The sequence below is a fragment of the Castor canadensis genome, chromosome 6, assembly GCF_047511655.1.
Source record: "Castor canadensis chromosome 6, mCasCan1.hap1v2, whole genome shotgun sequence".
Lineage (NCBI taxonomy): Eukaryota > Metazoa > Chordata > Mammalia > Rodentia > Castoridae > Castor > Castor canadensis.
The window spans coordinates 102,711,019-102,734,711 of record NC_133391.1 but is presented as its reverse complement, the minus strand read 5'-3'; the positions used below and the strand labels follow the sequence as shown (position 1 = coordinate 102,734,711).

At 36.4% G+C, this 23,693-nt stretch overlaps 1 protein-coding gene across 5 annotated transcripts in view; it reads left to right on the top strand.

The window, feature by feature from the left end:
- The first annotated feature begins 19,533 nt into the window (after nt 1–19,533).
- Nucleotides 19,534–23,693, top strand: part of Adgrv1 (adhesion G protein-coupled receptor V1) — a 609,243-nt gene continuing 605,083 nt past the window's right edge. For all 5 annotated transcript variants that reach the window (XM_074077095.1, XM_074077094.1, XM_074077093.1 and 2 more), the window contains exon 1: nt 19,534–19,671. In XM_074077095.1, coding sequence (XP_073933196.1) covers nt 19,650–19,671 — 22 coding nt within the window. In that variant the 5' untranslated portion in view covers nt 19,534–19,649. The remainder of the gene's footprint in view (nt 19,672–23,693) is intronic.

Here is a 23,693-nt window from a genome sequence, read left to right as displayed (position 1 = left end):
GTCTGAGAGAGCCAATTTGGATAGGACTTTGTAGACCATTGCAGGGTCTTGGGTTTTCACTCTAAACAGGAAACCATTGGAGGATTCTGAGGAAAGGACAACTTGTCTACCCTTTTAAATGATCCCATAGGAGGATCAGAATGCAAAGACATGCTTAGGAGTCTATTACAGTAACTCAGGTAGGGGAGTTGACTTGGACCAGAAAGGAACACCAACTATCACACTGATTTGGATTAAAAGCACTGGATTTAAAATTTTTTCTTCAACACCTCCAAGTCTACAAGGATGTTCAATTTTGGTTTTAAAAATATTTTTCATGAATTCTTTCTTGCATACATTGATAGTGACTCTATACTTAAGGTCTCTTTTTTTCTCTTTTAGTTCTAAATAAGCCATATTTACCACTGTAGTGATTGGTGGATCTAAGTAAGGTTTTTCTTCTCATCATGTTTTCTTTTATTTACAGTTAAGGTTGAGTTGAATTTTTCCCTTTCTTCCAAAGCTTAATCCTGTCTAGCTTCTAAATCCCTTCAGAACTATTTGAAGCAAAGAATGCCTACTGACTTCAAAGGGTGTTTCACACTTGGATTTACTCAGTGGGGTATATGGCAAGAGTAGTGAAAACTTCCCTCTTTGCCATGTAGAATCCTGTTTGGCAATGACATATGCTGATCAATGAGGAATCTGTTAAGAAGAAACATACAGAAGTTCATTTCTTTGTTGTTTTGAAAAGGGATTATTTTCCTCAGTTTTTCAGATCTAAATCTAATGTGTTATTTTGTAGGAGAATCAAATTGTATGAATTGAAACTTGATTAACATCCTTTTCATTACTGTCCTTAAGATCTTACTACAGATTTGGTTAGATAGCATACCACAATATAAATGAATATTTACTTTATGAAGATTTCTAAATCCTATCTTTTGAATAACTTCTTTGAAAAATAAATATTTTACTACCACAATCCTCCAAGGAAAATTCCTTGAGTATTAGCCTTGGCTTTGTGGAGAATAATTTATATAAGCTTTATAATTAATGCTGGTATGAAAGAGGCCATTAGCTTGGGAAATAATGATTTTTTTTTGTATAAAAATAGTTGTGGTTACTTATAAGGCAAAGTCATAAAACCAATACATAATCTGTTTTAGAAATAGATATGTTATCCCTTTTCCTTTATTTGGTTTTAGCAAGTTAGTGGGACAGTTTGGAGGTGGATTTGATGAGTATACAAAAAAGAGTTTCTAATAAATTTTTTCCTCTTCCTGCTCTATGCTACCTTTCCTGAATCATGCACCTTTCTCTCAATATCTGTCTTTTACTCATTAAATTTATGGTCTCATAAAAACTAGAAGAGACTACTGTCACATGTTATATGTGTAATAAGAATGCCTACATGTATTGCTAAGGTACTGGAATATGTCAACAAGATAACGATAAGAATAGCAATGTCTACCACTTCCAACATTTATGAAATTAAGGCAACCTCTGCAAAATTAATACTTTAATATCTACATCATCTGTTGTTAAAGTGTGTTCTGCAGACCTCAACCAATCCCCAAACCCCCTCACAAGACCCTCAGCATTTTCACAATATTTCTAACAAGTTGTTCTTGCCAATAGTGCTATCGCTTGCTCTAATAGTGAATCCTTAGTATGAATGAGGGCAGTCTCACCAAACTATATTAGTAGTCACTGCATTCTCCACTCCTATTTTTCTCTCCTCATTAGAAATGAATAAATAAAAGATAAAAAGGAATGTTCTCTTTTAAATGTTCTTTGATTAAGCAGTAAAAAATATTCATTGTATTAAATTTTAACCTTTGAGTATATGGTCTTTTATAATTCTTTCTGATGAAATGGAAAATAAACATAAAGTCTTCTGCTGCACTCAGAGTCCAGCGGTCATCAGTAGCAAAAGCTCTGGTAGCCTTGTTTGATTTGGGATCTGAACAACCCATGTCTCTAGAGGGCGTTCTTGTTACTAGAACACATAACCGAGAGAAAAGTTATGGTGAATCATCTGGATATTGGTGACATTTTTTTGAAAATGGATAAATAACCCAGTTTCTTCAAAGGAAGCAAGACAGTATTTGCTACCATTGATGAAACTCAAGTTCTGAAGCAAAAATAGAATTTTAGAGAACTTGTATCGCTCCTGTGAGGTTGATGGGTTTCCAAAACTAGGAGTATTTTGTGAGGAGATTGGTGGTGATATTAACAATGTGATTTTCTAAATGTCACATAATGAAATTTGTCAACATCTGTAAAATCTGAATAACTCAGTGAGCCAATATTTTCCAGAAAAGTAATCTACATTAAATCATGCATAGACAAAAGATCTAACCAAATGTAAGGTCAAGAGATTTTAATATGACTAAGTAAAAAAAAAAAACTCTTACTGCTACATTGCAACTAACCTTTAAGAAACTATCATTTATTGAGTTTTGATATGTTATCAAAGAAGAATATCCACAATGATATAAAACCTGTTATGATCCCTTTCCCTATTCCAACTATGTATTCATGTGAGGCCATATTGTTTTTTCATAAACTTGAGCCAAACAGCACATAGAAACAGACTGAATCCTGAGTAAATGTAACACACACCTGTAATAGAACTAGTAAGTGACTTTAGCAAAGTTGCAGGATCCAAGATAACACAGTGAAATCACTGGCATTTCTACACACTATCAATGAAGGATCTGGAAAGAAAGTTAAGAAAGGAATTCCATTTTGAATAGCATCAAAAAGAATAAAACAGAAAATGGGCAGTTAATGTTCTACAAGACTTGCACACTGAAAACTATAAATAATGCTTATGGGAATTAAAAGAATGTCTAAACAATGGAAGGCATCAGGTATTGATGGATTGGAAGAGTTCATATTGTTAAGATGATAATACTCTTGAAAAATACTTACAAGTTCAATTCAATTTTTATCAAAATCTCAATGGCCTTGTTTGAGAATTGAGAAAACTAATTCTAAAATTGATATCAAATGACATGGGATCCTAAAAGAAGAGCAAAGGTGGAAGACTAACATTTTTCAACTTCGAAACTTGCTACAAAGCTATTATAATCAAAATAATATGTGCCCACATAAGAATATACATCTAGATTAATATTATAGAATTAAGAGTTCAGAATTCAACTCACACCCACATGTATATTCAATTTTTTTTTGAAAAATGTGTCAGAGCCATTCTATGGAAAAAGAGTAACAAGTGGTGATGGGACAGATGGATCTTCACACTCAAAAAAATGAATTTGGACTCCTACCTCAAATCATACACAAAGTTTAACTCAAAGATTTATTTTATTTTCTCATATGAACTTATTATAATCTGACCATTAGTATAAATACAATTTATGTGATTTATATCCCAACAAATACTTTGGATATACTTTTTCAGTACTTCAGTATTGCTTAGAGCAACTCTGGTAAAAACATACTTATCTTAGGTGAAGAGTTTGTTTCTCTCTTCCAGAAGGGAACAAACATCTGAGTTATTCCCAGATATTTCATATACATTATCAGATTTAATCCTGCAATGATCCTACAAGGTAGACATAATCTCCACTTTATGGATGAAAACACTGAGTGACTGCACATAGTGACTACCCTGCCCAAGATCAGGGAGTTACTGGTGTCCTAGAAAGGAACCCACTGGTTACCACAGAAACTTTAAGGAAACCTCCCATCAGCCCACTGTTTCCAGACAGAATAGGGATCCTGCTTTCTCTTTCTTACTAGACTGGAACAAAATGGTTAGATTTGTATGTCCTTTGAATATCCAGATCAAACCAGAGATAAGCTCCTGGTTTAACACAAACATTTTAAAATAAAAAATAATGAAAACTCTTAGAAGAAGACGTAGCATAAACTTTCATGGTGCTGAATTTGGCAACTTTTTTAAAGATATGAGACAAAATACAAATGACGAAAGAAAAAGATAAATTGGACTTCAACAGTGCTCAAAACTTTTAGGCATCAAGGGCACTATCAAGTGGGTGACAAAACACCTCTCATAGAATGAGAGAGAATATTTGTCAGTCATATCTGTATCCGTTCAAGTATACAGAAGCATAATGAACTCTTATAGCTCCACAACAAAAAGAAAATGATTCAATTAAGCAATCAGCCATGGACTTGAATAGACATTCCTCCAAAGAAGATATGTGAATGACCAATAAGCATATGAAAAGATGCTTAATATCATTAGTCATTATGGAAATGCAAATCAAAACCATAATGAAGTGACACTTAGGGCACAATTTTTAAAATGGAAAATAATAATTGTGGATAAGGATGTAAGGAAATTAGAACTGTAATATATTGCTGGTGGAATGTAAAATGGTGCAGCTGCCATGGAAAACAGTTTGACAATTCCTCAAAAAACGAAAAATACACTTACCATCTGACCCAGCAATTCTCCTAGATGTATGCTCAAGAGAATTAAAACAGGTGCTGAACAAAAAATTGTTCATTACAGCAGTAATCATTAATACTCAAAAGGTAGAAAAAACTCAAATGCCTATCAACAGATGTAGAGTTAAATAAAATGTGGACTATATATTCATGTTGAAGGAATGAAGTATTGCTATACAATACAACACGGATGAACCTTGAAAAGATTGTGGTACATGAAAGAAGCTAGGCACAAGTTCACATATTGTATGATTCCATTTATATATGACATATTGAGACAGAAAGCAGATTAGTTATTGCCAAGGGCTAGGAGGAAGGAGGAATAACAAGTGACTGCATTTAAAAATAGTAACTTTCATGCTATGTGTACTTTACCATGATTCAAAAAAATTAATCTAGCTATCTCCTATTGTATCAGACACTAAGGAGATTGGTAAAACACCACTGATTTCATTAAATACTTTTGTCTTAGAAAATATATTTCCATAAAAATATATTAACATGAAATTGGTTTGTTCTTGAGTTGTTAAATACGTATTTTAAATTGCTCTTGGTTTTAATTTTTATTATTATAAACATTGATATTTACTACTCACATGATCAAAAGCTTAGGTCTTCAATTTTTAAGAGAGCAAAGACATTTTACTGAGAGCCAGTGATCTATACCAAAAGATATGATCTCAAAATTATCTAAGCCAAGTTACCATCTGGGTCTTAAAGTTCACACGACTTTCTAATATAAGTCAATTGTGAATCTAAATGTTACACATTAAAGCATAACTAGAAAAAATGTTCTGGTCACATTAACTACCAAAATGTAGATGAGAGGTTTAGAAGCTATATTATTAATGGGAGGAGTGGAGAAGTTAAAGAAAGGAAAGATGGGGGTGAAAGGAAAGAGACAGAGAAGACTCTATCTGTACAGTTAAAACTAAGGTGTCCAGGGAGAGAACAGTTCCAGGGATCCATAAGGATGAAGGAAGTGAGGTTAGGAACCTCAGCAGAATTACCACTAAAATCATCACTGTGGGGGCTATGAATGGTAGGTAAACAGGGTGTTGGCCTAGGAAATTCATAATTTAACACATTGTCAATTTGATTCAAAATTCAATAATTTAAAATGTGATTTTTCCTGTTGTCTAGATTTCTATGCTAATAATACCCAATTTACCCTTAGTGATTATTTATTATGTGGCAGGTATTATTCTAAGAAATTTATTATGTATATGGGACTGTTTTATTTTTAATACAATATTTTGCATTACAGATATCATGGCACTTTGTCCCTAAATACTTGAGCATAAATCTCCTAAAATTAATATATTCTTAGCCTAGCACCAATGGCTGAGACTGGAAGAGACTCAGCTCATGACCAGCCCCAGGAAAAAGTTCACAAGACCCCATCTCAACAGAAATGGTTGGGCCTGGTGGTGTACACCTGTCATTTCAGTTATTGCAGGAAGCAAAAATAGGAGAATCATGGCACAGTCTGGTCAAAAAGCGACACCCTATCTCAAGAATAACCAGAGCAAAAAAGGACTAGAGGCATGGCTCAAGCATTCAAGTGCTTGCCTAGCTAAGCATGAAACTCTAAGTTCAAAGCCCAGTACTGCCAAAAAAAAAAAAAATATATATATATATATATATATAATAAGGTATTCTTTTACATATCCACAACATAATTATCACTCAAGAAATATACTATTATTCTCTAACACTTATATGATATCTAAATATCCAACATTTTTCAAAGATGTCCTCTCTGGGTTTCTCCTTGTGGTTTTTAATTTATTTTAAAACAAGGTCCAGGATTTAATCAACGATCATGCATTGCATTTAGCTGTCATGTTTCTTTAGTTTCTTTTAATCGAGAAGCATTCCCTAGTTCCTCTTCCTCTATATTGATATTACTATCTGACCTGATTTTTATATTTTTTAAAAATTAAGACTGTAGTTGTTTTGTACCTCAATTATGGTTTGTGTGATTGTTTCCTTATGATTGTATTCAGATTAAATTTTTTTGTTAATAATCCTGCATTGGTGATGGTAGGCATTTCTTAGTTCATTATATCAGAGGGTACATGATGTTCTTTTGCCTTATTATTGATGGTGGGGCATTCTTTTAAGTACTTAGTGCATTTAATTTTAAAAACAACTTTGTGCCATGCCTATTGCTTTTATTGCTCATAGATTTAAGTGCTTTGTACATAAGGACAATGAGGTTAAGTATCTTATCTAAGGTTAATAGTAGAGCAAAATTCCCAATGCAGTTGTTCCAGATTCTGCAATATTGCATAATATTCCATTGTAAAGAGATCAATAACGGATTTTGTGATTCTTAGCTCACCATTCACCTCTGGGATGTGTAAAGTGGAGGTCAGGAGATGAATCCTGAAACTTGTATTGAGAATTCCTTTAGAGAGAGCTGACATTGTGTTGTACATTCCATCTCTACCAGCCTTAGGCAAAAGTAATGGAAAGTCAGAGAATTACTGGCAAAACTTGACACTGAGTTTGAGAAACCGAGGGACTAGTATTTGAATCATCCTGAAAAAGTCAAAGAGTGTGTTTGACTTTGCATTGAATCTTTAATAATGGCGGGGGAAAAGTTGTGGTTCTGAGAACCAGATGCAGATGTAACAAAAGTCTCTACATTTGTAAAGTTACTATACCCAAAGACCTATGAAGGATGAATTGACCCCACAGACAGCATCTGTGATGAGCTTCCAAAAGACAGAAGCTGGGAACTTAACTGCAAGTGGCCTGCCCAGGGATGTCTAGCCTACATACAGTATCCCCACAGATGGAAGTCTCCAAAGAACTTGTTTAGGAAATAACCTTTCTTTACCTCTCTTATATCTTTTCCTGATTGTCAACCATGAAGGATTTATAAAAGAGCACAGTGAAAGGGGTAAATATAAGAGTTGGAAGGAATCAAGAAAAAGAATAACCACATCCTCTTTCTTCTCTGTAGGCATTACAGCCTGTACCAGACTCAAAAAAGACAAGAATTAACTCCCAGAGCTAAATGGGAGATTAAGTTTGGTTTATACTATTTGAGAAATGAGACAACTTGTTAATAACTGAAAACGAATGTGAAACCTGGAATCTACCCATGATTTCATGCTAGGACAGAAAAGACTATTAACCATGAAGGTTTAATGAGTCAGTGGTGAGAAAGAACAAACCTAACTTAATTCAATAAACCATCTGCTTAGGTGTTGAAATCCTTTCCAGGATTTCCTCTTCAGGTTAGTCTTACACTGAACTCCACGAAAGACCTACTTTGTCAGTAACTTCCAGAATGCCTCTGACCTTTGACAATGATTTAGGAGGAGCTGTTTTCCTATGAGATTGTTCACAATTGTATGCTATATTGCCTTTGTGAGAACTGCAAATAGAACTCTTCCAAATATTTGGTGGAGTACATTGTCACTGACAACCGGAAATTATTTCAGTATCACCACCCCAATCTGCCCTCCAATGGGAGACAACTTTGGATAGTTGTCTGAGCATCAATCAGTCATTTGGATATTGGTTCTGTTCTGGCTGCTGGGCTGTGTAATATAGTCATCTGCCTACCTCTCACCCCACCCTATAGTACTGTATCTTTAAACTTGGTCATACAGTCAACACTCAGTAGCAAAGTTATTTTTCTTTTCCAATTCAGTCCTTTTCAGCCCCTCTTCCCACTCCAACTTTCTTCCTTCCTTTTAAACTGCTCCTAAGGTAAGGGAGCCTCTAATCTTTTAAATTTGCTTTCTATTTCTAGTGTTAGGCTTTCTCCCTAGACTTTGAGGAAATGTGGTGTTTCTGATTAGACCTGGGACTTTTTTTTTTTCATTTTTCTTTTATTATTCATATGTGCATACAAGGCTTGGGTCATTTCTCCCCCCTGCCCCCACCTCCTCCCTTACCACCCACCCCACCCCCTCCCTCTCCCCCCCCAATACCCAGCAGAAACTATTTTGCCCTTATTTCTAATTTTGTTGTAGAGAGAGTATAAGCAATAATAGGAAGGAACAAGGGTTTTTGCTGGTTGAGATAAGGATAGCTATACAGGGAGTTGACTCACATTGATTTCCTGTGCGTGGGTGTTACCTTCTAGGTTAATTCTTTTTGATCTAACCTTTTCTCTAGTACCTGTTCCCCTTTTCCTATTGGCCTCAGTTGCTTTAAGGTATCTGCTTTAGTTTCTCTGCGTTAAGGGCAACAAATGCTAGCTAGTTTTTTAGGTGTCTTACCTATCCTCACCCCTTCCTTGTGTGCTCTTGCTTTTATCATGTGCTCATAGTCCAATCCCATTGTTGTGTTTGCCCTTGATCTAATGTCCACATATGAGGGAGAACATATGATTTTTGGTCTTTTGGGCCAGGCTAACCTCACTCAGAATGATGTTCTCCAATTCCATCCATTTGCCAGCGAATGATAACATTTCATTCTTCTTCATGGCTGCATAGAATTCCATTGTGTATAGATACCACATTTTCTTAATCCATTCGTCAGCGCTGGGGCATCTTGGCTGTTTCCATAACTTGGCTATTGTGAATAGTGCCGCAATAAACATGGATGTGCAGGTGCCTCTGGAGTAACAGTCTTTTGGGTATATCCCCAAGAGTGTAGACCTGGGACTTGACCTTGCCTTCTAGTTCCATTACTACAAATGGAACTAAATTCTGCTCTAGTGTCCTCTAGCCCTTCCTCTCAGACTCTCTTGTCCCTCAATATGCTTATAGTACCTTCCTCTGGGACCTTTGAGGTACCACAGTGAGAAAGCCTGGCACTTTGCTTATATTACCACTTCATAGAAGGAATACAAAAGCAGAGTTGATCTGCTTCTTCAAATGTACAAAAGTATTCTCCTATCATCATCTCAAACAAGAAGGCTCTCTTAAAGCACCTCATGATGGCTGAGAGGAGGCCCAGAGGAGTGAGACACTTTTTATAAATCTGAGTTGAAGGGGGTGGGAGGGAAGATATCAATTGATTCATGTGTTTATGGAACCATTCCATATGAAGAGGCTTAAAACTTAAAATTTAAATAAAATAAATGGAGATTAAATAAATGCCATTCTAATGAGTGATGGTGACAGACAGAGGTGACTGCCATTTTAAGTTAAGAAAATTATGTATTAGTTTGAACCATATGAAATGGCTATTATTCAACCGTTTTGCCAATATTTGACCATTTATGAGAGAAAAATATCAATTTCATGTAGTTCAGCCTAATATTGATGTATTGAAGTCATTATTTCTCCAAATATTTTCTATTTGAATGATAATATATGTTAGTCTAAGTTTTTTTTTTTAATATGTCATTTTCAATTACTTCATACTGCCAGTACAGTGCATTGACTGCCTGGTGATATCAATGAAAAATTTAAAAATAAAATGTAGGGACATATATCATCTGGTTATAATTTGTCTTTCCTGCTTTATACTTGCATGATTCAACTTGATGCTGCATAATTCTTTTTCCTTTTATTCCATTCCATATGTGGCAGAACAACCACCAAAAAGATGAATACTTTCAGTACCTTCATATCAAAGATACAGCTTTCATATTCTGTTCTATTGATACTGCATTTTGGCAGTGGATAAAGGAACACAGTCAAAGTCTCTTCTCATAATTAATTTTATTTGGAAAAGATTTTCTTTTGAACTACTGGCCACCCGTGATTTTATAATTATCAGAAATTAACTAGCTCAGCATTTCTTATAGGAAATAATCACAATTCACTTCCTTAAATTGGGAAGAAAAGAAAAGCTAGAAAAGAAAGGAAAAAAGAAAGAAAGAAAAGAAAAGACCTGAGGAACATAAGGGTGCTCTATTTGTTTGGGAGTATTCCCTGTGGGATTGCTCTAATTCAATGCCGAAGCTGTGTTGTCTGCATAGTACACTTCCAAGAACAACTTTAACAGCTATTTCACTTTCACAGAACTTTACAAAGAGAAAAACTTAAAAGACTTTTTTATTTTCCAAAAAGTAAGGCACTTCTAGCACAAGTTTTCTGATAGGACCTGACTTACATAAAACCTTCACACAAAGCATTAAAACTTTCTGCAGAGTATAGTTATTATATGCATTTCAATATGATTGGAAAGGTAGAACACTCCAAACTGAAGTTTAAACCTTCTAGCAGAGATGACTGTGCTAAATGGATGAGGTACCACATGTAAGGTGCAACCTTTACAAGGCCCTGCATGATGCCCTTGTATGCCAATCTTTCTCCCAGGGCTTCATTTTCCCACCCATATGGGAATAGACAGAGGAGGCTTTGTTTCCAGTGGCTTTGTTTGCTTGCAGCCACTGGTAAAATAAACATTACCTCAGATCAGAGAAATTCTTGGTAGAGCTTAGGGGTCCTGGGAGAGCTTTTCTTATAGCTCAGCATGGATGACTTCATCAGGTTATCTGGTGTAGACTCTTCCCATTTAGGATTATTTTCCTAAATTCAAATCTTGTGCAGATCTAACAGGACTGACCTAGCCTGTGGGATGTTATGTAGGAGATTCTTCACTCCTGGAAAGAGATCCAAAGTAGGAAAACTGAAGAGAAATATGTCCTCTTTCACTTTGGCCTGACTTGACATGTAAATGAAGCTTCAAGGCACTTCAGGGTCTTGTCAGGCAGTTGTAGTCATGAGAATTTCTCATAATTTCATTTTAAGGCAGCATGGATGAGCTCTGCACTGAACTTAACCCAGTATAACTGAAAATGTACTCAGAGAGTGCTTGAATTGAGAAATCAGATTCATTTTGTGACCCTGAACACCAAAAATTTATGTGATTATAACAAAAGTCTTTGAGAAAACTCAGTATTTTAAAATAGAAAGGTTAGTTTTATCATTTTATATTTGTTGAATGAAGATGGTTGGTGTTGTTAAATGGAAGTGATTTACAGAAATACTTGGTATGTAATATGCTTACTTTGGTTCTTATTAATTATGTTTCAAGATGAATATATAAAAATGGAATTTAAAGAGTTTTACATCAAAGATTTATAGGTTTTACATCAAAAGATTTACATCATCCCCCTGCCTGACACTTTCTAGGAAATTAACTATTTGAATTCAACAGTTGGTGTATTTACCAACTGCTTATAGAATGTTTTAGGAAACTTTAAATTATTTTTCACTGTACTATCAAGAATGCAAATGCAAGCTTATTACAAGATAATTATGCCAGAAGTGGAAGCCTAATAGTTTATGCTATAAAGTATAACCAGAAATCATAACCTTGGCCTAACTAGAACTTGATGTTAGGAATGAAGGATTTGTTTGCTTCATCTCCTCCCAAGCCTTAAGTAATAAATCTCAAAAGCTTCAATATTGATTCAACAAAATGAATGGCTGAGTCATTTCAGAGGACAAATGCTGCCATGGTGACATTTTGATATGCAGTGTGGTTACTGAGCCTTACTGGTTCTCCCCCCCCCCCCATTAAAGCAGAATGACAAACCACGGGAAGTGCCACACACAGCGTGCCTAAACCCGAGGTAACCAGGGTGAAAAGAAGATTTAATTAGCTGTTCTTAAAGGATTAAAAATTCCATATGTATGTGTGCCTGATGTATAAGTGAATTCGAATATGAGAAAAACTGTCCAGAAACAGGCTTCTAGCTACAAAATAGAAACTATTATTGATTTTTAAATCTTAAAACATCCTCTGTAAGGGCTTCGTGAAAAGACTTCTTGAGGACAAAATATGTTTAGCTTGGGAAGGTAGAGCTTTAAAATATTCTCCACAGGACATAAAATTGTATTCAATTTGTCCTTTCCTAAATATTGTAATAAAATATATATGGCCAATAATATAAAGAAAATAGTGCATAATTAAATGCTACTACTGTGTATATTTTGATTTGTAAGGAGGTGGAATTATTTTTTAGGAAGCAATATCTACATTTGGCTATTACTTTATCTTAATATATATTTGATGGGACTATTAAATAATTATGTCTATTTTATTAGTATAAAATATATCCAGATATGTTAAAAGCATATACAATTCACATCTTGACAATAAAAAGTTTTTATCTAAAAATATTTAATGGAAAGTATTTTTAAATAGGTGACTATGGGCTTGTTAAATTTACACATAAGTAAAACACATAGTGTTTTCAATATTGGATTGGTTAACTCAGAAGAAAAATGTTCTGAACTGCATCTAAAATATAGCTAGGGCAGGAAACCATTGTTTTTATTTTATTTCAATGTTTTCCTGCTTATCAGTTGTTGAGAAATTATTATGTTGTAGTCTTCATTTTCTTATTCAATCTACACAGTCTGTGCAGTAGATATTATAAGAATCTCAGTTTTGCAGATAAGGAAACTAAAGTGTGAAAGACGAATACATTTATCTAAGTTTGCTCAACCTACCTCCCTATGTATCTGTGACAGCATCTAGACTAACCAGGTGAAACACTTTCATTTTTGATCTTTTATGTCTTTAGAAATAGAAACCATAATACTGATTGATTTTATATTCTTGGAAATCATGCTGTGTAAATATACGTGTGGAGGAAAAATATTTTTAACTTAGGAAGATTAAAGACATACAAATATTTGCAGTAGAATAAAAAAAATTACAATTCATCACTTCTATTTACTTAATTTTAGAAAAATTAATATGAAGAGTACAAAAAGTTAGAAAAAGAAGACATAAGTAAATACAAAAAAGCAAAGTAAGTTTCACATGAAAAATCAAGAAAGAAAAGGCTTTTTTGTTGTTTTGTTTTCGTCTCACCATATTTCTTGTTCAAAATGCTAAAATCTCATCTCAACTTCTATTGTCTGTGATAGTCTGAGTTGACTGCTAGCTTGTTGGTCTTAAAGAGAACTATTCTTTGTACATTTCATCTATGTAGATGTAATAATTTAGAGAAGGACCTGACAGGGCACATTAGAGATTTCAAAATAAGTCATGATAAATCATGAGAAATTGGTTGCCTGTATAACCCACTAACAGTCTAGATAAGGTTCAAAGGCATTGGCAAGACAGAAAAATATGAGAGCATCACTCGTCATCATTTTTCCTCTGGCTTACCCCCTGTTTTTCCAAGCACTTTTCAGCCACTCCAACTTGCTCAACCAGAACCAACCAGGGCTAGCGAATGCTTTTCTGAGATACTGTGTGATCATCTCTAGTTCAAGCTGTGTTTGAACCTTGTCTGCCCTGCTTCTTTGTTTTGGCTCCTCCATCACACATGTTTTAAAGACAGCCATCTGGAGCCTTTGTCATAAGTTTTGTTTTGTTTTTCCCTAACAAACGTTTGATCATGAAGTCTTGGTGTAGGGAAAGGAAGATGTGAAAATGTCTCTAATGAGCCATCTCTATACCTCTGGTCTCTCTACACTTCCACTTTAAGTTATTTTTGATACAATCCTTATTGCCCTTCCCCCTCAGAAGGACTTGTTTCTTTCAGTTTTTCAAGACCTTTTCCAGTTTTTAAAGTATGTGTTTTCTCATGTTTTCCTCACTGGTGTGACAATTCCAGCAGGCATCACCCACCTAAATCTCTGCATAATTGACATTATCAAAAGCTGCTCAACTTCTGCAGACCTGAAGGGATGGATTGGGATAGACAGGTCTGACCCTACACTGTAAGGATGCCAAATCCCATGAAAAGTGAGTTTTTTTCATTAGTTTCATATGACTTTGATTTTAGACCCAGAGTCAGACTTTAGATTTCTTTAAAAATGGCATTTTCCAAAAATGTATTTTGAATGTTAATAGAAATAAGATAGAAAAAAGTTTCTGTGCTCAAATAAAATTTATAAAATAGTGAGTCAAACAAACTTAAACTGGTTTATTATAGTACTCAAATCTTTTAATATTTTATTTGCCTAGTGATTTTTTTTTTAAAGAATGTTTCCCACATTTGTGGCTGAGTTACAAAGGCTTTCACTGCTTGCAAGATTGGGAGAACTGAAATCTGTAGTAACATTTTAGAAATGCTGAGATAAATGTTTTGCTGAGGGATTTTTATTCAGTGGGGTCCAAATATGAATCAATATTATTGTCTGCAGTCTCTTCTGCAGTCGTCCTATGTCAAATAATTTGTTTACCATGGACAGCAAATCTCTTGGGCAGATTCTATAACTTTAATATAGTTCAAAACACCAATCTCAAATCATATTTAAAACTTTCTCCTCCTTACAACCGGATAGACCAATGTGAAGTGGTGTGTGTGTGTTGTGTGTGTGTATTCTAGTTTTAAGATATCCATTTTTCTACTTGTCCCTTTTCAAAGGTGAATTTTCTGAATACTTAGAACTGAGAGGGATATTTGAGAAGGACAAACCTCCTTTTGCTTAACTGCTTACAGGTAGATAGCCTTTCTTTATGGTTGTAGTTGTTTCTCTGGATAACAGTCTATCTTTATCACTGGCATAGATTTTCTCAGAGGTACATATACACATTCTGGTGAGTTAGCATCAGGGCTAGAAAACGTACATATGATATATCAGGGACCTTGTGGGATAGGATAGCAAGTTCTACAGAAAGCTTCTTGAGGACTGGGACCATAAACTTATTCACCTTTACATCTTCAAGGCAACATATATCATTGGTACTTACTAAATAGTTATTGCATAAATTAAGGCACTGAAATCAAGAAAGAACCTAAAAACTAAAGTAATTTTTGCTCTGAATAGAGCAGTAATCAGTAAATCATGGCCTTTCATCCATTTATGACTACTTTCTGTTTTTGTGAATTAGTTTTATTGGCATATAACTATGGTGATTTGTTTACATATTGTCTTTGGGAACATTGACACTGCAATGTATACTGTAGATGTGAATAGCTGTGACACAGACTTTAAAGGGTTGAACTTAAAGTTATCTGATCCCCTGGGCCTAGAAGTTTCAATCTGTTTTTACTTGTGTTTCCTGGTGACTCAGTGACAGCATGGCTCACCCAGGTCCTATGGGTAGAAGTAGTTGGGAGCATTTGATTCATGTGTCAGAAGGATAACAGCAATCCTGTTAGCTAAAGAAAGCTTGGTGTGAGAGTTTAGTCTGAACCAAGAGGAAAGTCAGTCCATCTTGAGTCAGACAAGTAATCTCTCCCCTTCCTACTTTTAGCCATATTTATTTGTATCTTTCTGACAGCTATGGTCACTTTGTACTTCAGATTTGTGTTCTTCTATTTTTGTGAACCACATGAAGGCAGAGACTATATTTTGCCTATGTTCATATCTGAGTTATCTAGCAATGCTTCTGAGTAAAAAGATACTCATTTAAAATATGCATTTCAACTAGCAGTATTATGGGACCATGGGAAGAAGACAAGCAAAGACCGACAGCCCACAGGTGGTAGGCTTGTAAATATTATATGACAAGAGATTAGTTAATTGAAAATCAGGTTGGAGCAGTTTTCAAATAAGTGGTAGTACCCTGAGATGGCTCTTTGTAAAACACTATTCAGGAACTGGCTCGGACTTTTTGAGGCTTTTTCGTTCCAAAAGACCCAAGAACATTATTCTTTTTCGGAGCTAGGAGCAGAGTCTTAGGTTTAAAGTACTCTGCTGTTAGATGGATTCTCTGTCTTCCTTTAGAATAGGAAATTATCCCCTTTGCTTCACAGATTCTGATTCTGGGTGTAATGTTGGGGTTTCTTCACGTTTTTCTCCAATCACATCATTGCCTGTTTCCTTGGCTCTTTGAGATCTTGGATTTAAGTTCTGTTTGTTTTTCTATTACAGAGTTATAAGATGATAAGCACAAATATTTACTGAGAATTTTATAACATATTGCTATTCAAGTGGAGAAATTTGGGATGACTAGTTGCTTTATTTTTAGGTTCCAGATAATCTGAACCTAGGAGTAAAGAGAGAGAGGAAGCCAAGTCTACTGCAAGTTGCTGACAATCCTACTTTCTTTTCCTGTCCAGGGCCTAAATCCCCAACAGAGGCTTTTATCAGACAGACTTGGGTGCTCTTGAGATAACATCCTAAGTCTACTTTTTAGGGATGAGAGAGGGCAAATACTGCCTAAGCTTGATTTTTCTGCTTTGGTAAAAGGCCTTTACTCATGGCTAATTTTATATATGTAAAATCCCAGTAATGAGAAATATCTTTCTCAAGGGACTAGAAAGATCATGTAAGAAGATTTATAAGACTTATTTAGCATCCAAGATTAACTAAGTTGGAGTAGAAAGGAAAGTTGAATGACACTAGTTTTTTTAAATTAGATTTAAGAAAATTAATTGCTCTTTATTGTACATTAAAATCAGACTAACTGAATTGGTTTGATGAAGACTACTATAGGGGAAATGGGTTATACTCCATTGATGATGAATTTAGGCAGAATTGGGATAACTTTGTTGTCAGAACCTTCAACTTTCCTTCCAACATCCTTATTTCTCAGTGGCACCTGTCAATTCCACTCCAAGTGACTAGCTGTCTTCTTGCTTTCTTTCTGTCTTCCTTATCAAAACATGCTTGGAAGAATAATTCTCTTAAATGAGAAGAAGCCAGTCATATGAAGATATAAAATAGTGTGCCAAGCAGAGGGAAAACCTTGTGCAATGGCTCTGAGACTGGAATGATTTTGCTGTGTTTGAACCAAGAAAAGGTCAGTGTGAGGTAATACTGTGAAAATGGGGGGAGAGTGGTACAAGATGAGGATGGAGAGAGAACAGGGACAGAATCACATGTATGTCCTTTGGATTCAAGGAGTTTGTGTAAGAAGTTTGGATTCAAGCACAATGCACATTGATTGAAGTGTTTCAGCATTGGATAGCATCTACTTTACTTTATCAAATACTAGTGCTAAAAATGACTAGTTATACTATTTTCTGTGGTTTTATTCTGTAGGGCAGAGATCATCAGCTCTTTGGAAAACCATATTCTGTCTTTCTCTTGGAGTATCAACTGTGAATGTCCCCAAAGGACATGTCTTGTCTCAGGGAGATACTATTGGGAGGTGGAGCAACTTTTGAGAAGTGGGTCTTTGTGGGAGGTCCTTAGGTTATTGGAGGTATGCCCTAAGGAGATTGTGGGACCATAGCCTCTTCCTTCTTCCCTTTTGCTTCCTGGCTCCTGATGTAAACAGCTTTTTCTTCAGTCATGCGCTGCCTCACCACAGGCCCAAAACAATGGAGACAACAAATCATGGACTGGAACCTCCAAAACTGTGAGCCAAAATAAAACTTTTCTCCTTATAAGTTGATTAGCGCAGATATTTTCTTATAGTGATGAAAAGCTGACTGACACAGTATCTCTAGCACTCTCTAGACCACTCATTTTTTGCTTGACATATTTTGATTTTTGGCTGATTGAACTTTCACCCCAGAAAGAGTGTAAGCTTACTAAACTCAGCATTGTGTTTTAGAGATCACTGTTCTCCCACAGTGTCTTCCAGGTTCCAGTGCTTCCTAAATACTCAGTCTTAATTGTTAACAAATTACTTAGTTCCCTGAAGTAGATTAGAGGAGGCTGGGAGAGCATAAATTTTCATTTCACTTTATTACCATGCCTAGGAAGATATCACACACAGAGTGAAGATGTGTACTGAATCTAGTTGTGGAGAACATATTTGATGAATGAGACTTAGTGAAACAAGGATGAAGATGGAATATCTGATTTTTCAGGATCTTAATATATGAAGGTAACATTTATCCACAGAGTCTTTATACACATTAATGAAACAAACTGTGGGCTGGACATATATTTTAGAAATATGTCTTAATAATCAGTAATAAAAGGTTTTTCTACTGTTGCTGTGTTCTGTTTTGCATTATGACTATATGGATGACAGATTCGTTGTTCGACCTTAGGTTGTCTTAAAGTTTCAAGTTACTATACTGTAAAATTTAGTAAGCATACCCATTAGTGTCTACTCAGTTAATATGTTCATGGATTTACATCTTGTACATCTAGCTCCAACCTTTGTGATTATGACTCAAGGAAAGCTGTTCAATCACCTTGACCATGAGATCACTCTTCTCACCACTTTTTGTAATGCCTTGTTAGTGCAACATTTCCTTCCTAAGAAGTTTCAGTGAAACAATTATTTTGCCTGTATAACCTTTGCCTCTGATACCCATCTGCTTTTTGAGTGTTGCAGCTTTGAGATGAGACATTCAGTAACAGCTCATAATACTACTAAATTACTGTCCCTGGATAGCAGTTTGTAACTCAAAGTACCTATTCCTATTCTGACTCATTAGGATACTTATGACCCTAGTACGCCCCTGCCTTTAAGCCACGCGTTCTGCTCTTATTTTAGCGCACCCCCCCAACCCCCTCCAGAATAAGAAGTGGTGAGGTAGTGTTTGTCTTCTGATCTTTAACCTTCCTCAGGGTTTGAGACTTTTATGAATAGTACTGCATTTGCTTTAAAAATCTCTGGTGCAGATCGGGATTTACTCATTGCTGACGTTATAGTCTGACATTAGGCCTTCACTTTTAAGCCCTGTGAAAAATTACCCACATTTGTTGAGAATTTACCACGTGCCTGATAATTAGTCCTTTAAACAGCTCTGTGAGGTAGGCATTAATCCAAATTTATTATTATGGAGACATAACTTACTCCAGATGTTGACTTCAGATCCTGCTTTATGAGTGTATGCAGAGGTAGAGCCTTCATTTCTAATGTTTCACCAATTTATGCTCATATTGTCATGGGGTGAGCGAGCACCTCGGGAAACGGTTCCGTCAATATTGAAAAGAAATATCCTTTAAGGGAACAAGACTCAGTAAGCAGGTTTTCTCTCTGGAGAGGAGAGTAAGACTCGCTGCAGTGGCGTGCGCAGAGCGGAGCGCCGGGCTGTCTAGAAATAGGGTTTCTGGTGCACCAGGGAACAAGTAGAAAGTTTAGCCTGAGAGCTTTGCGCTCACCACATGCTAGGGCGGGATGCGCAGGCAGAGGCAGGTCAGCTCCGCGCCTCGCTGCCGGAAGAGTCCATTAGGGATGGTCAAGGCAGGGTGTTCCTGACGCCAGAGCGCGAACCTGGCTGCAGAGCAGGGCCTGCTGTCGTGGGTGGCCACCCCTGCTCCGCTGATCAGGTGAGCATGGCCCCGGGAGCCGGAGTCCTATTGGAACACAGGGAGGATGCGGGGGTCGAGGGGGGAGGAGGGCGAAGGGGAGGAGGATGGAGCCCTCCTCAGACAGCGGGGTAAAGGAGTGCCAGCCAGAGGAGGCGCGAGGACGCGCGGGAGAGGCAAAGCCTGCGTGTGCCAAGGGAGCACTGGCAGGGATCGTAGGGCGTGCGGATGTCGGTGTCCCCGGGGCCAGGTAGGCCATGACAGGAGAGGTGCTGCAAGCATCGCAGCAGCCGCACCGCACCTGTTGCTGGAGGTGGGGGGCTAGGGCGCCGCCGGCTGCGGGTAACCGCATGGAGCCTTCCGCGTCCCTTCTGCCCTGGAGGCTGCGGCTGTGCTGGGAGCCTTGCGTTTCTGCCCAGCGCCCGCTCCGAAGCTGCCAGACTCTGAGGTCGCGAGTGAGTGAGCGGAGCGCAGTTTCCTCTCTGCTCTTGTTGAAACTCAAGCTCTACCTTTATTTTGAAGGTCTGCATGGAAAATAACCGGTAAAGAGCTGCACGCCATAGGTAGTAATTGGTAATGGGGAGGCTGAGATACATTTAAGGGGCCTTGTCAGTGTCCCAAATAACCACTGCGTTGGAGAATTTTAGTGAAATATATTGCTATTAGAGAGTTTGGAATTAGCTTGGAGTTACATATATATCTTTACCTATATCTATCTGTGTGTTTATCCATATATGTATGTATATAAAGCTTATTTAAATTTCTTGAAGTATCTTAAAATCGATTTTGTTTTTGCTTAAAATTAAAATTAAGAGATTATGGCAGTATTCATCAGGGGAAATGATTTTAAGGAGCAATATTAACTTGTATGTAACTTTTGTTTAACCCAACTTTTCACATTTCACGAAATCCACAGCTTTTAGAATGTAAGTACTGTGTGTAAGTAAAACTGCACACTCTTAGAAATTGTTATTAAAACTTTATTTATGAAGAGAAGGATAAAGCTCAAAGTATTCCTTGACTAATACAGCACTATTAAAAATTCTTGTTAAAGGTCTGATTAAGTTATGGAAGTGCTTTTTTCTTCCCTTTGTGTGTCATTTAGCAAAAGAACAACATCAAACAAACAAAGGCACTACAGAATAGAAAAAGATGTTCTAGTAAGCACACAGTTTATTTCCAGTTAATTTCCTAGGCTAAGTGGCAAACTATTAAACTTTGTATTATTTGAGAAAACTGTCGACCCCAGGAAGGTTCCAAATATCCCCTGAACTATGTTAAAATAAATAAAATAAAATAAATACATGTGATTAAGTAGAACACCCTGGTTATGCTGTTAACTTACAATAACTTTGGAAATTTCACCTCATTCAACTATCTTTCTAGGCCTTAGTTTTTTCATTTATAAAATACAGCAATTGGACTAGGTGATTGCAAAGATTTATTTCAGCTGTAAAATTAGATAGCTCAGGATTATAACTTGTAAAAGAAGTAACCAAAATGTATACATGAAAACAGTGTGACTGCATGTTCTTATTTCCGTGATGCATAAAAACAGGCCACCCCTTATTGAATGACTGTGAAGTAATGAATTCTGAGGAGCCCTTTGTTATCTATTTAACATATCACCACCATAAATTGAATAGTATTATCCCAACTTACAGATAATGACACCGAGGCTGGAAAGTTTAAGCTCCTTTGCTTCAGTTCCCCAGTTAACAAGAGTTGGATCAAAACTCTTTCCTGAGTGCTTTTAACTGTACACTCTACTGAGTATGAGGAAAGAAATCTGAAACTCTATAAACTGAACTAGTCTGTCTACAATGTGAGTCCATAATTAGGCAAAGGTAAATTAACTTACCACACTGAGTCTTGGTACCATCAGATATAGAAATGTCTTAAAATGTATAACATTTTAATAATAATTATAACTTCTTCTGTATATATATATACATATATATATATTTGTTAAATGGAATGCCAGTTACATTCCTTATCAGACAATGATAATATGAGATATATTTAGGATTCAAGTGCTTTTATAATAATAAAAATAACCATTAATGTAGAGGACAGAAGCTCATATTAGGCCAAAGTCTGTTATCTTTCTCCTTGGAGGTGCGTATGCTCAAGAAAGTGATGCTCGATCCAGGGAGGAAGGTATTTAGAGCAGAGTTAGCTGTGGCTAAAGTCTTTGTTCATATTCCCATGATGAAGAGAAATGCTACTTTTATTGAGTGTCCATCATTTGCCAGGAATTCTACCAAGCACTTTAAATAGACTAAACTAATAGACTAGTAAGCCATGGATTAAATAGTATTTTCATGATTTCAGTTGAAGAAACTAAAGCAAAAAGATCTGTACCCTAGGAGGACCCACACAGACAATACTTTCTGCTTTGGATTAGGTGTGTGACTCTTAATCGTTCAGAAATTCAGTCTCTGAACCAAATGTGAACTGAAGCACTGGGAGAAGTCCTGGAGCTTTGGGTTTGAGGAAACCAGGACCTACAAAAGTGAAGAAACTCACTTACGGTCACAGTGCCCTATTTTCCCAACTACAGCTTTAGTCACCTGCACATTCTAGTAAACTATTAAGTGAGAAGAACCTTAATTGGTAAACTTGGCTATTAATTGATTTATTGCCACTCAGTCAAATGACATCTCCTGCCGTTTCTTTAATTGATGCCCTTCTTTTACTAAATATTTCAAGGTTGCCCCAGTTAGAATACAAAATCTTTGAGGACAGTGACTGTGTTGTATATTTCTCTATTATCTATAGGATTGAGAAAATTGGTTTATCCATTGAATAAATGCCCTTGTTATCTATTCGTCTGTAACAACTCATTCTTTTATGCGCCGGGAATGAAATGTGCATAGTAGAAGCATTAAAATTAACATTTTCACCTAACATAGAGGAGGGCATCTAGAAAATTTACAGAAGCTATAAAGTGCATTGAGCTCCTCATTGGGTTATGAAACATAGTGTGTTGCCATGGAGAGGTTTGGATGGATATTTCCTTGATTTTGGAAGGAAAATCCTACAGCTAAATTTCACACATATTTCAGCCTATGTCTGTCTCTCTGCCTGTCTGTCTCTCTCTCTTTGGCTTGGAAATAACATTCTTTTATGATTGTAAAGATAATGCAAAGTCACATAGGAAATTCAAACAGTATAGAAATGAAGAAAAATAACCAGAAACTTTCTTCTCCAAATGTTTTGGTGAACATCCACACAGAGAGATGTCTTTCTTCCCTTAACTCCTGCTGAAGCAGGGTGAGAATTGAATTATTAATTGAAAACGTTTACAGTTTAAAGCTCTATTTAGTCTTGGTATTATGTCACCCCTAGACAGTTCAGACTTTATATAAATAAGTATATTTGTTGAGAAATGAAGATAAACATAGTACTAATCAACCAGACTCTTTCTACTCCATGGAGAATGAAGTAATAGAGGAAGGTGATTTTTCTGGATGCAAGCCTACATTAAAAAATTTTTTTTTAGTGATACTGGGGTTTGAATTCAGGGCTTCAGCTTTTCTAGGCAGGTGCTCTACCACATGAGTCATGTCCCCAGCTCTTTCGTACTTTAGTTGTTTTTCAGATATTGTTTCATGTTTTTTCCAGGCCTAGCTTTGGACCTCAATCCTACCTATGCATCCTGCATAGCTGTGATTACAGGCTCATGCCACTATGTCCAGTGGCATATGTTGGTTGAGATAGGGACTTACTAACATTTTGTCTGGGCTGAGATTATAAGTGTGTGCTGCCGTGCCCAGTCCATATGCCTGCTTTTCTCCCTTAAAAAGCAGATCTAGAAGAAGCATTTTTGTATTTATGGAGGGTTCCCCAGTATAACAGGATGTCAGACCACACAGGAAGCCACAGTACCTCAGCTCTGTCGTCCTGATAGAGGAACGGCAGAAGAGGAGAAGGGTGGAGCTTGGTCATATGAAGCCGTGGTAGCACAAAGGCTGTGTTTTCTAATTCTGCTGTGATACTCTATCCACTTTAAACTATCCCAGACCAAGTTTCTCCCCCAGCTGCTGGTCAGGTGGTCATGGGGCCTTTTCTTGTTCAGTCAGGCGTAAGTCTTGCTGTATCAAGAATGAGGGTAGAGCGCTCATAGTGTATTTTTCATTCAGGATTCTAAAGCCTTCATGTAATTCTGAAGTCCTTACCATAACAGTGAAACATTGACTGTTGGAGTAATAGTCCGTGAATGAGTTTTGAAATAATGCTAACAAAATTACTAGGTTATAAGGGGAGGCT